Raw genomic sequence first — 14,015 nt, 5'->3', positions numbered from 1 at the left:
CCATTGTGATGGAGAAAAAGTGTTATGGCCCAACAGAAAGCAATATATTGCCGTACAACCTTGGACTCTCCATAGCACTCAGCTCTGTCATGAAGCGGTTTATTCAGAAAACGGGATTAACCTTGACAGTGCCCTCACCGTGCATCGGGTAATACAGAACGTTCATAGACATATATCAATACCAGCTCTCAAACCGCTGTGGAATTATTTAAAGGCATGAAGGAGAGCCAATGTTTTCTTGTTTGTTGACAAAAGTAATTATTGGCATAGCGTGGGCGACATCACCTAGATCTGTGGGTTTAGGAAGGGGAACAGACAGACGGCAATGAAAACATGATCAAATGGCATTCTATTTCAAATTCCACAGATGGGGAGATACAGGGGGATTCAATGGGTGATCTTTTCCGATCTAGAAGAAATGGATTGAAGGTTTGCTAGCTAGATAAACACAGGTAGAATATCAGTGAACACAGATGGGCCACTGTGATTGGCTAAGAAATGATGACCTGAGATGACTAATGGATACGATCCCTGAGGGTGAAAGAAAATATCCCCAATGGAAGACATCAAAAAGAGGGAGAGAGAGAGAGATAGAGAGATAACGAGAGATAAAGCGAGAGCGAGAAAGAGAGGGAGAGAAAGAGAGAGATTCACAAATTACACCAGATTATTAGTATTAGGTAGTAATGACTGGGGAATGAGCAGTGGCCCGAGGCAATGGTTGGTTAATGATGCATTTCAAGGAAACCTTGTGAGGATCTACTTGCTTATTCTAACGAATACATTACTATTCCTCCCTATAGATTTACCACCCAGACACATAGATAAGACGTCTAAATGACAACTCAGTTTCCTGTCTCCAAGAATATATTCAACACATTTAATTATTTTTTGGGGGGCAACTACGCTACTTCAAGAGAACTATACTGAACAAAAATATAAACGCAACATGCAACAATTTCAAAGATTTTACTGAGTTACAGTTCATATAAGGGAATCAGCCAATTTAAATAAATAAATTAGGCCCTAATCTATAGATTTCACATGACTGGGAATACAGATATGCATCTGTTGGTCACAGATACCTTTAAAAATGTGCCTCACGATCTTGTCACGGTATCTCTGTGCATTAAAATTGCTGTCGATTGCCCGTAGCTTATGCCTGCCCATACCATAACCCCACCGCCACCATGGGGCAATCTGTTCACAACGTTGACATCAGCAAACCGCTCGCCCACACAACGCCATACACATGGTTGTAAGGCCGGTTGGACGTCCTGCCAAATTCTCTAAGACGAAATTAACATTAAATTCTCTGGCAACAGCTATGGTGGACATTCCTGCAGTCACCATGCGAATTGCACGCTCCCTCAAAACTTGAGACATCTGTTGCATTGTGTTGTGTGACAAAACTGCACATTTTAGAGTGGCCTTTTATTGTCCTCAGCACAAGGTGCACCTGTGTAATGATCATGCTGTTTAAGCTTCTTGATATGCTACACCTGTCAGGTGGATGGATTATCTTGGCAAAGGAGAAATGCTCACTAACAGGGATGTAAACAAATTTGTGCACAAAACTTGAGAGAAATTAGCTTTTTGTGCATATGGAAAATGTCAAGGATCTTTTATTTCAGCTCCTGAAACATGGGACCAACACTTTACATGTTGTGTTTATATTTTTTGTTCAGTGTATATAAGGATAGTTTAAATACTGAGCATCAACTTTCTGTTTGCTTTGAATAAGTAATATATTGTCAGACATTTAGCTTGGTAAGATCATAGGCCTATCTCCTTTTAAAACCACACGACATACAGTATGTGAACAACAACTTGATCAATGAGTGGTACAGGGTGATAGAATGGTTTCATATGAAAGCCTCTACAGTACGTCCACATACTGTATTTAGACTACTGTATTTAATTTAATGTATCAAAAACCCCTGTCATGTCGGCGATTACATAAAGTGAGATAAAGAGGTAAGGCTGGAACAGACTCTCTCCTGGGTCTCATGACATGTTTCACAGTACAGTCAACAAATACACAAATGTTTTTATATTTTACCCTCTTGTTTTAAAGCCTTGCCATTGAACAAAATGGATAAAGAATTAAAGTGTTTATTTGTTGTCATAGTCTTGTCTTTTCAACACTGAGGTGGGATGAAAATCTGACATTCAAATTGAAACCAACCAACTACCAATCAACCACCAAGACAACAGATAAAGGTCAGACATTTTGTCGTTCAACTTGGCTGCGCATATATTCCAATGTAAGGCTTTTCCTATGCTCTGCTATAGCTCTCCTTGCACTGCCTCTCTCCCATTTAAAATGTCAATTTATCCTCGGCTGAATGCTATCAGCGCAGCCATTACTCCACATTCACTGCAGAAACCATCCTCTTTGCCTCCTCTCTCTCTCTCTCTCTCTCTCTCTCTCTCTCTCTCTCTCTCTCTCTCTCTCTCTCTCTCTCTCTCTCTCTCTCTCTCTCTCTCTCTTTGCCTGTCTCTCTCTCTGCCTCTCTCTACCTCTCTATCTCTGCCTCTCTCTCTCTGCCTGTCTCTCTCCTTGCCTCGGTCTCTGTCTCTGTCTCTCTTTTTCACTGTCTCTGTCTCTCTCTCTCCAGTGGGCACTGGCAGTGTTTTCCCATTGCTGGTCTAATTGTGCATTCTGACTAGACAAGGGGCTCATTAAGCAGTAATTACACACATGTTGTTTTCGGCAAACATCTCTATTTGGATTGCATTGCATGGTAATTGTTCAGCAGGGACCGCCTCTCGCAATGTTTCCCAGTGTGACACGTGGTGGAGAGAAAGAGAGACAGGGAGAAAGAGGGAGAGTGTGTGTGAGAGAGGGAGAGAGAGAGGTGTGTGTGAGAGAGAGAGAGAGAGTGTGTGTGAGAGAGGGAGAGAGAGAGTGTGTGTGAGAGAGGGAGAGAGAGAGTGTGTGTGAGAGAGGGAGAGAGAGAGTGTGTGTGAGGGAGAGAAAAGGGGGGGGTGGCCCAGAACTAGGTCAGGCCTTGCCATCATCGACGAGCGTGGCGCTTCAAAAATAATGAACCCACAAGGTGGAAGTAATGCTAACTAGCGTATCTAGTGAATACATGTAATATTTAGTGCTAATGGTAGAATACAATGTTGCTGTCTTTTCATCTTGGCTTGCGGGATTGTTCAATGCTGGATTTGAAAATTACAGGTTGCATTGAAGAAACCCTTTGATGGATGGGGTAATATGTCTGCCATAATGCTACCATGCTACTATGGAACATCTGGGGGGCTGTATGTCCTTATACAACTATCCCACAGACCTGGGTTCAAATACTATTTAAAATAATTTAAAATACTTTATCTGGGTTTGATTGAGCTGGCCTGGCGCAATGGAACCAAAAGAGTAGTTGCAAAAGTGCTAACAAAGATGGTGGATAAATAAAGATATCCCACTACGTTTTAAAAGCTGTTTACCATTGAAAAAAAATTACCATTCAAAAGAATGGTCAGTTCCGGTCTGCTTAACGGGGTGGTTCTCCCATAGGCAACAATGCATTAGTAGCTGGGTCTGGTCTGCTTAGTTCATTGACTGTAATGTAAACAGAAAAAAATTAAGGAGTGGGATGTCTCGCTTCCACTTCCGTCTCTGGTGCAAACCTTTGGAACTCCAGGCAGGTTAAAGCAAATACTCAAAGTATTTGAAGATTTCAAATAGTATTTGAACCCATGTCTGCTATCCCACCATTACACGAAATAATCCATTCCCCTTGGTGGGCTAGCCAAGGTTAAAACACTTCAAACACTTTACATAGGCCTGACTTCACATTTTACCTTGCAGCATCGGCCTACTGGTGAACGGCAGAAGGGAAACAAACAGTCTGATCAATCAGACCAATCCATTGGGTTCTATTCACTAGGCACCAAAAGGGACTGACGAACTGAAGGAAATAAAATGTAAGGTCCAATGCAGCTGTTTTAATCTCAATATCAAATAATTTCTGAGTAACAATTAAGTACCTTACTGTGATTGTTTTTCAATTAAAATGGTCAAAAAAACACACAAAAAAGCTTCTTAGCAAAGAGCAATTTCTCAAGCAAGAATTTTGCTAGAACGTTTAAACGAAACAAACATCCCTAACTGGAAAAAAAGTGTTTTTATAAAAAAAATTATGTTGATGCAGAAAGTAAACAGCATAGTGGCTCAATAGTGTGACTGTGTGAGAGAGAAGTCTTGCATCTCGCTCATCTCAATATCCTAGCCTATTCTTTGATGATAGGCCCTACTTTACTGAAGTTGCGAGACATTGCAAGCCAAGAAATTGCGAGATACAGCATTCCGTGGCTGGTGAAATAGACATTCTTACCAATGACAAAATCTACCTGTATTTGGCGGGTGGTGGGTGTTAATTTCCAACCCTGCTCGTAGTGTGGAAACATATATAAAACACATGAAAATCATGTTTTTGACTGCACTGGGCCTTTAAGTAAAGTGAAATCTCAATCCCAGGGGAAGTGGCCTCGGACCCATACACATTGGTGGCTACGTGTCACTGTGTACCATGGTAGAAAGAAACACAGCGATTTATTTTTTGTCAATTTATATAAGAGAATCTATAAAGAGAGAGTGTATAATACTTGTGACTTTAAAAGCTTTTGCCAGTACAGTACACTAACTCTCACTCAAAATAATTCTCTCACCAAGCGGAATTAACAAGCACTGCTCAGCCATTCTGTAAAGAAAAGGGTGCAGGAGAAGGACTCATGCAATATGCATGTTTGTTTGAGCACCCTACTTCTCCATCTCCCCCTTCTCCCTCTTACTTTCTGTGCAATTAACTGAAGAAGGTCCTCGCCAACCTCAACTTGAAACAATTCCTGAAACAATGTGCGACTGAATTTTGTGAGGGCCCTACCTGTCACAAAGAAAGAAAGAAAGAAAGAAAGAAAGAAAAAAAGAAAAAGAGAATGGGAGCAAGAAAAATGGCTCTCAGAGTTAGAATGGAGACAAGGAGAGGAGAGTGTCTACTACAGTGACAGTTCTGATGTTTTACCACACCCGGAGCAAACAATGGCCATGGCGTGCACACACACACACACACACACACACACACACACACACACACACACACACAAGCCCATAAAGAGCGCAGCCTGTGGCCATGGCAACACGTGCTCTGTTGTCGTTAGATAAGGGGAAACAGGGCCTCTTCCTGGTTCTGACTGCTTGATCCCAACTACACAGACAGAGCTGCTTGCAGCTGTGCTAGGTCACATCCACCACTAGTGCCTCACATCCACCTTTTGTTTCTCCCTCTCTACCACATAATTCATCTGCACATGCAAATATGTCTTTATCTATACATAGTACACAGATCTATATTCCAGATATGATTATCTCTATGGCTAGCAGTCCACACGAGCTAGAAGGGTGAGTGTCAAACTCTGTGGCATTACACCTGAATGAATCCCACTACAAACTGTTATGAAATACTCCCCGTTTGCCAGTCTCATTAGTTTACCTTAGGGCCTAACTACTACCATTAAGCTTAGCAAGGTAGGCCTAACGCTCCAAAACACTTAAAGACAACAAGATTCAACTCTATAACAATAAATACAGAGAGTCGGAGAGAATATGTTCTGTTGGTATTGTTATTTGGTCGAGGAATCAATGTAGAGTGCCATTATTATAAAAATATATACATATATTCTAATATGAATAGCAAAAGAAGGATGGATTCAACTTTTGACAATCTATGGAGGCATGTTTTCAATGCAAATATGTATTGGAGGTAAAAAGAAAATGGCAGCCGGCTGAGATGGTTGTCATCCATCCACTTTCTGTTGCAGTCAAACCACTACAACACAGCCGAGGTTGAACAACAGAGAGATTGAAAGAGAGATTGAAGAGAAAGGCGCTGTGGAATGGGGTTGGGTGGGGTGGTGCTAAATAAGGTATTGTTTTCACTGCAAGATTGTACAATAGAATACAAATCTTGCCGTCGATGCGACGCACAATGTCCCATTCAAGCAATGCTCACAGGTCAATAGTTGAAAGAAAGATTGAATCTGTTTTTAGCAGGGGCGTCATACACCCCAAAAATCTGATGCGGCACAAAGTACGTGAGGATGGCTGGGGTGTGGTCCGAAGTGGGACTAGTCCCCCAACCAGAAGAGAATTTAGCATTTTTCAAACACCTGAAACAATCTAGAGTCATAATCATTATGCTTAATTTCTATCTAAGCATACCTCTTGAGCTGTCCTCCTGACTTGTGGTTCTTTTTAAAAATAAACTAAATATGCTTCTCTACATCTCTGCTAAAATCTGGGTAAACGATTGAAAGGAATGTGATTCTTGTTCATTTAGTTGTTGCTTGCTTTTCTAAAGTCTACCAACCTTGCTAGCAGGAATGCCAGCTAAGATAGTTAGACAAGCTAGCTACTCTAACTTGATTGATCGCCTGAAATGGTTTCTTGGTAGCTAGTTATGAGGTTGGGAGATTGGGAACCTATCTGGGCTAGCTAAAGCCAACTTAATAAAATTGCTAGGTGGTTAGTAGTATTACAGAGAAACAACAACAACAACAACAACAACATATGTATTTATTTTTTCACAGGACTCATCTGAGAATGCACGTGCCCCTGTTCCCCTATGGGCATGATGCCCCTGGTTTTTAGACATTTACCCATGTTTCTTTCTTTTCGCCGCAATTTGATTTGGCAACTATGACCAATCTCAACCTTAACTTTCAACTCACTTCCAATATAAAAATAATCATTTCACAATACTGACAGATAGAGTTTGGAGTTAACTCAACATGGCCTTTATTTTAGAGCCAATGCCAAGACAATAGTAGAGCAACATACAGTATGCTCAAACACAGTACTAGAAAAGATTGAAGCGTAAAGAGGAATCTAATTCAAAACTACTGCCATAGTAAACTAAGCAAAAAAAGAAATGTCCCTTTTTCAGGACCCTGTCTTCCAAAGATAATTTGTAAAATTCCAAATAACTTCACAGATCTTCATTGTAAAGGGTTTAAACACTGTTTCCCATGCTTGTTCAATGAACCATAAACAATTAATGAACATGCACCTGTGGAACAGTCTTTAAGACGCTAACAGCTTACAGATGGTAGGCAATTAAGGTCACAGTTACGAAAACTTAGGACACTAAAGAGGCCTTTCTACTGACTCTGAAAAACTCCAAAAGAAAGATGCCCAGGGTCCCTGCTCATCTGCGTGAACGTGCCTTAGGCATGCTGCAAGGAGGCATGAGGACTGCAGATGTGGCCAGGGCAATAATTGCAATGTCCGTACTGTGAGACGCCTAAGACAGCACTACAGGGAGACAGGACGGACAGCTGATCGTCCTCGCAGTGGCAGACCATGTGTAACAACACCTGTACAGCATCGGTACATCCGGACATCACACCTGCGGGACAGGTACAGGATGGCAACAACAACTGCCCGAGTTACACCAGGAACACACAATCCTTCCATCAGTGCTCAGACTGTCCGCAATAGCCTGAGAGAGGCTGGACTGAGGGCTTGTAGGCCTGTTGTAAGGCAGGTCCTCACCAGACATCACCGGTAACAACATCGCCTATGGGCACAAACCCACCGTCGCTGGACCAGACAGGACTGGCAAAAAGTGCTCTTCACTGACGAGTTGCGGTTTTGTCTCACCAGGGGTGATGGTCGGATTCGCGTTTATCGTTGAAGGAATGAGCGTTACACCGAGGCCTGTACTCTGGAGCGGGATCGATTTGGAGGTGGAGGGTCCGTCATGGTCTGGGGCGGTGTGTCACAGCATCATCGGACTGAGCTTGTTGTCATTGCAGGCAATCTCAACGCTGTGCGTTACAGGGAAGACATCCTCCTCCCTCATATGGTACCCCTCCTGCAGGCTCATCCTGACATGACCCTCCAGCATGACAATGCCACCAGCCATACTGCTCGTAATGTGTCAGTGTTCTGCCATGGCCAGCGAAGAGCCCGGATCGCAATCCCATTGAGCACGTCTGGGACCTGTTGGATCGGAGGGTGAGGGCTAGGGCCATTCCTCCAAGAAATGTCCGGGAACTTGCAGGTGCCTTGGTGGAAGAGTGGGGTAACATCTCACAGCAAGAACTGGCAAATCTGGTGCAGTCCATGAGGAGGAGATGCACTGCAGTACTTAATGCAGCTGGTGGCCACACCAGATACTGACTGTTCCTTTTGATTTTGACCCGCCCTTTGTTCAGGGACACATTATTCAATTTCTGTTAGTCACATGTCTGTGGAACTTGTTCAGTTTATGTCTCAGTTGTTTAATCTTGTTATGTTCATACAAATATTTACACAGGCTCTGTCGCAGCCGGCCGCGACCGGGAGACCCATGGGCGGCGCACAATTGGTCCAGTGTCGTCCAAGGTAGGGGAGGGTTTGGCCGGCAGGGATGTGGGTTCGTTTCTCACGGGGGGCCAGTATGAAAAAATAAATTATAATAATAAATTTTAAAAAACATGTATGCATTCACTAACTGTAAGTCGCTCTGGATAAGAGCGTCTGCTAAATGACTAAAATGTAATGTAAATGTAAATGTTAAGTTTGCTGAAAATAAACGCAGCTGACAGTGAGAGGAAGTTTATTTTTTTGCTGAGTTTATAACAAAAGTTTAATTGACCTGGTCTCTTGTATAACATGGTCTAGTCATTTACATTACATTTTACATTTTAGTCATTTAGCAGACGCTCTTATCCAGAGCGACTTACAGGAGCAATTAGGGTTAAGTGCCTTGCTCAAGGGCACATTTACGTCATTTAGCAGACGCTCTTATCCAGAGCGACTCACAAATTGGTGCATTCACCCTATAGCCAGTGGGATAACCACTTTACAATTTTTTTTTGGGGGGGGGTAGAAGGAAGTCAGCCCACAACATGGGATATGAAATGTGAAATGTGAAATAGCTTTATAATAAACACTGTTTATACGCAGTGAGTCTTGGCCTATATGTTTATGTTTGCAAGTATTTTATGTGTGTGAGGGTGCCTCTTCATGAACTTGAGTGTCTGTTGGTTTGACAGCGTGACGAGGATGTGTGTGTACATCAGACAAAGTGTGAGTCAAAGAGCCCATATGTGTGTGTGCATGGGTACATGTATATACAACTCGCTCACACCCCTGGAAAATGTGTCCCACCCACACAGTCTTCCCCCTTCCTCTCACTGTGGCCCCTGACAGCCCACCTATTAACCTGTGTCAGGGGAAACACTTCCTTAGAAATGAACAGCATCGTATCAAATGAATGAGCAAAATACAATTAGCCGGCCACCTTAGAGGGGATATTAGGTTAAACTGTAGGCTCATACGATTTGGTTAAAAAGCTAAGATATCAAGTGGGCTTCTTTTTTTAGAAATAGGTCTTGCCTCTACCTAAATAGCAGGAAGCAGCAGATTGTACAGTCAACTTTCTTGACATTGGTAACACCACTTATCGGAATGCAGCAGCCACTACTCTTAAATCTTTGGATGCTGTCTACCATAGAGCCCTTCGCTTTATCACTGGTGACAGTTTTAATACACATCACTGCATCCTGTATCAAAAGGTTAGCTGGTCATCATTAAAGTCCCGTAGGTCACTTCATTACACGCTCTTTGTTTACAAAGCTCTACTACACACGCTTCCAACATACCTCACTTCATTGTTGAAGTATAAAGACATGAGCTACAAAACACGTTCGCAGGGTTGGTTAACTCTTGAGGTTCCTCGGGACTCCACCGAATTGGGTAGATGTGCTTTTAGTTTTGATTTGCCCCACTGCTGGAATAATCTGCAGATCTGGTTGAAATTGGATGTTCTGGTGCCGCTCAGGCAGTTTAGGGTATTGATTATAGACCTGGTAGCTGAGAGATGTAGATGTTATCTACGATTGTATTTGAGATTTTTGTGTATTTTAACTGTTGCTTGTATTCTAAAATGTGTAAAGTGTAAAATGCAGGGCTCCCTTGTAAAATAGACCTTGGTCTCAATGGGACTCCCTGTTGAAATAAAGGTCAAATCAAAATAAAGTATACCGTAGTGTAGGCTAACCTGTGCACTGGCAGAAACCTAAACATGAGCATACATAGGGTAACAAGTGGAGAAGTTGACAAGAACTGAACACAGGCACAGAGACAAGCGCACACAATTGCGCACGCACGGACACACATAAACAAACAAAAGGTAGACTACATGACCAAAAGTATGTGGACACCTGCTTGTGGAACATCTCATTCCAAAATCATGGGCATTAATATGTTGGTCCCCCCTTTAATGCTATAACAGCCTACACTCTTCTGAAAAGGCTTTCCATTAGATTTAGGAACATTGCTGCGGGGACTTGCTTCCATTCAGCCACAAGAGCATTAGTGAGGTCGGGCACTGATGTTGGACGATTAGGCGTGGCTCGCAGTCGGCGTTCCAATTCATCCCAAAGGTGTTCGATGGGGTTGAGGTCAGGACTCTGTGCAGGCCAGTCAAGTTCTTCCACACCGAACTCGACAAAACATTTCTGTATGGACCTCGCTTTGTGCAAGGGGGCATTGTCATGCTGAAACAGGAACGGGCCTTCCCCAAACTGTTGCCACAAAGTTGGGAGCACAGAATCGTCTAGAATGTCACTATATGCAGTAGCATTAAGATGTCCCTTCACTGGTACTAAGGGGCCTAGCCCAAACCATGCCAGATAGTGAAGTGTGATTCATCACTCCAGAAAATGAATTTCCACTGCTCCAGAGTCCAATGGCGGCGAGCTTTACACCACTCCAGCCGACGCTTGGCATTGCGCATGGTGAACTTAGGCTTGTGTGCGGCTGCTCGGCCATGGAAACCCATATCATGAAGCTCCCGACGAACAGTTATTGTGCTGACGTTGCTTCCAGAAGCAGTTTGGTACTCGGTAGTGAGTGTTGCACCCGAGGACAGATGTTTGTTACACACTACGCACTTCAGCACTCAGCAGTCCCGTTCTGTGAGCTTGTGTGGCCTACCACTTCGCGGTTGAGCCGCTGTTGCTCCTAGACGTTTCCACTTCACAATAACAGCACTTACAGTTGACCGGGGCAGCTCTAGCAGGGCAGAAATTTGACAAACTGACTTGTTGGAAAGGTGGCATCCTATGACTGTACCACGTTGAAAGTCACTGAGGTCTTCAGTAAGGCCATTCTACTGCCAATGTCTGTCTATGTAGATTTCATGGCTATGTGCTCTATTCTATACACCTGTCAGCAACGGATGTGGCTGACATAACCGAATCCACTAATTTGAAGGGGTGTCCACATACTTTTGCAAATATACCTCACCCATCCACCCACAAATTACACCAAAGAGCATACTGTACTGTAGACACATACACAAAGACACACACGCATTCAAATGTAATGGTAAGGTGTAGCCGTGGAGCGGGGAGGGGAAGGAGTTTGTGTGTGTATGAGTGTGTGTGTGAGTGTGTGTGTGTGAGTGTGTGTGTGAGTGTGAATGTGTGTGTGAGTGTGTGTGTGTGTGTGTGTACGTGTGTACGTGTGTGAGTGTGTGTGTGAGTGTGTGTGTGAGTGTGTGTGTGTGAGTGTGTGTGTGTGTGCGCCCGTCTGCACGTGTCTGTGCGTACGCATGTGTGTGGGTGTGTATGTGGGGTTTCTCTGGCGAGGGAGAGGATGCAGAGCAGAACCCACTTTTAACTGAATCTGGTAAACAGCGTTGGGGAGATAAAGGGCAGAGTGAATGTCACATTACCCCAGACCTTTGCCTCTGCTCACCGCAACATCAGATAACGGCAGTGGAAAAAAAAACGTCTGGTTTCCTCTACCATATAATTGGTTATCTTAATGCAATCTACTGCTCTCTTGCCTCCCTGCACCATATGAATGTATGAAAGAGAAAAGGAAAAGAAAAAAAAAGATTTATAAAAGTGCGGCTGAAGTTTTGACTGTTCTGGCAGTGACAAAAATAAATAATTACAAGCAAAGGAAACGTATCAGTCTATTTACATCCCTGGCTGTTTCTTCCCCCCTGCATAGTTCCGTGTCAAAAGGTAGACTGTTGTGTTGCTGCCTTGTGTGACTTATTGAAGAGTGCAGTGTTGTCGATGTTTATTATGTGGGATTGGACGTACGGTGAGACAGACTGCCATGGAGGAAACACAAGGGATGGTTTCATTAACTACTAGACTATAGTCGCGCCTATATGGAGCCTTGTCGATGTGTGTGTGTGTGTGTGTGTGTGTGTGTGTGTGTGTGTGTGTGTGTAGCTGCCCTTCTGGGTTTCCTTGTTGGTATGTCGGAGGACCACTAATGCAGCTAACTCTAGAGAGTGTTAATTCGTGGATCACAACCTTCTGAACCTACAAGGGGCTCAGCACCGACCCTTGGGGAACACACTCTGGGGCTTAGTATAGAGGAAGGAGGTTAGGGGGGCCTTAGCCATATCTCACCCCAGCAGTGGGCAGTCTTTTCCCAGCTGGGTTGGAGCCTGGGGGTGGGGTACCGTGGAGGAGCCGAACCCCTCGTTCACCCACACCGTACCGGGCCTGTGGTGAGAGAGACAGGAGGGAGAGAGAAGAGAGAGAGAGAGACAGGAGAGCGAGAAGAGAAGGAGGGGGAGGAAATAAGAGGGAGGCCCTTTAGATTCGGAGTTACAAGCAGGGCATTTTCAAAAGGAACATTTCAATCCGCAAAATACCATCCCCTCTCTCACCCTTCCCTCCCCACGCGTGCAGGGGGAGGAGTAATGACATGGATCTCAAACAGTGGTTCTATACAGTGCAACGCTGCACAGGGAAGAATGGAGCTTAATGAGCTGACATCCTTCTCCACCCACTTACCGCCCACTCCCCATGCCCCTCAACCCCCAGGAGAGAGTGGTGCTGAACACTGGCACAGAGCCAAGGCTCTGGAGACTAGCAAAGAACCATAGAGCTCTCACGCCTCATAGTAGTTGCTGGCTAACCTAAACTAGAGCAATCTATACCGCACTGGAGGCTGTTAACGGCTCATAATAACAGCCGGAACGGAACAAATGGAATGAAATTAGCAAAGATTACTCAAACCTGTTTTTGCTTTGTCATTATGGGGTATTATGTGTAGATTGATGAGGGGAAAAAACTATTTAATCAATTTTAGAATAAGGCTATAACCTAACAAAATGTGGAAAAAGTCAAGGGATCTGAATACTTTCCGAATGCACTGTACAAGCACCACATGTTCACACGTTTCAGAACGCATGCATACCTCTGACACCACACTTAAAACATCTACCAAGACAACTGTACAGCAGTTAGGAACACAGCATGTGCAGCCGAGGCACACGCACCGAAACCAAGGCCTCAAAGCGTTGTGGTGTGGCTGTGGCCTATCACCTTAAAGGACATGGTGAAATAACCAATCAGGCCATTGACAGCGCCCCCATTTCTCGTTGGTCACATGGTTTGTGGGTGAATAAAAAGTTAAATAAAGCCTCAGCAACCTTTTATGTTGCATCACCGGAAGCCAGTATGAAGATGCTTCCCACACATGGGTAGCGGAGAGTGGGGTAAGGTGAGCCTTGTTTCTAGGAAACCATACACAAAATGTATCATTTTGACCAAATATTTAGGAAGAGGTCATCATTTCATGGAGTCTATGAAGGAAGAAACCACATGGAAAAAGTGATAAGCGAGTCAAATGTATTGTGTTCGTTTTTTCATGATGCTTGTATCTAAACCAAAGTAAATCATTTAAAGATTGTTCTATACATCAGTTGGGGTCTCTATAAGCTTCAATATGAGGTCCTAAACCTAGCATGAAAGTGCATCCTTTTAGTTGTGTGGGCCAATATAATACAAATGTTAGCCTTGGTGTAAGTTGAGCCAATGGCCATGGGGTAAGTTGAGCAAATGGCTGAGCCAATGGCAAGTTGAGCAAATTGTAATGTTTTCTTCTCAGATGTAATGCAAGGCATTATTGCTGGGATATGGGGTAACAACAGGGCCTGGCATATGTGATTATTATTATTATTTTTATTATTATATTTAAGTGC

General features: G+C 43.6%; 1 protein-coding gene across 1 annotated transcript in view; it reads right to left on the bottom strand.

The window, feature by feature from the left end:
* The window catches only part of LOC121546509 (thymocyte selection-associated high mobility group box protein TOX-like), a 100,615-nt gene that overhangs the window by 49,553 nt on the left and 37,047 nt on the right, over window positions 1–14,015 (bottom strand). The window contains exon 2 of the mRNA XM_045209415.1: window positions 12,433–12,528. Coding sequence (XP_045065350.1) covers window positions 12,433–12,528 — 96 coding nt within the window. The remainder of the gene's footprint in view (window positions 1–12,432; window positions 12,529–14,015) is intronic.

The sequence above is a fragment of the Coregonus clupeaformis genome, chromosome 30, assembly GCF_020615455.1.
Source record: "Coregonus clupeaformis isolate EN_2021a chromosome 30, ASM2061545v1, whole genome shotgun sequence".
Lineage (NCBI taxonomy): Eukaryota > Metazoa > Chordata > Actinopteri > Salmoniformes > Salmonidae > Coregonus > Coregonus clupeaformis.
The sequence above is the reverse complement of the archived record's forward strand: the minus strand, read 5'-3'. Positions and strand labels throughout refer to the sequence as shown.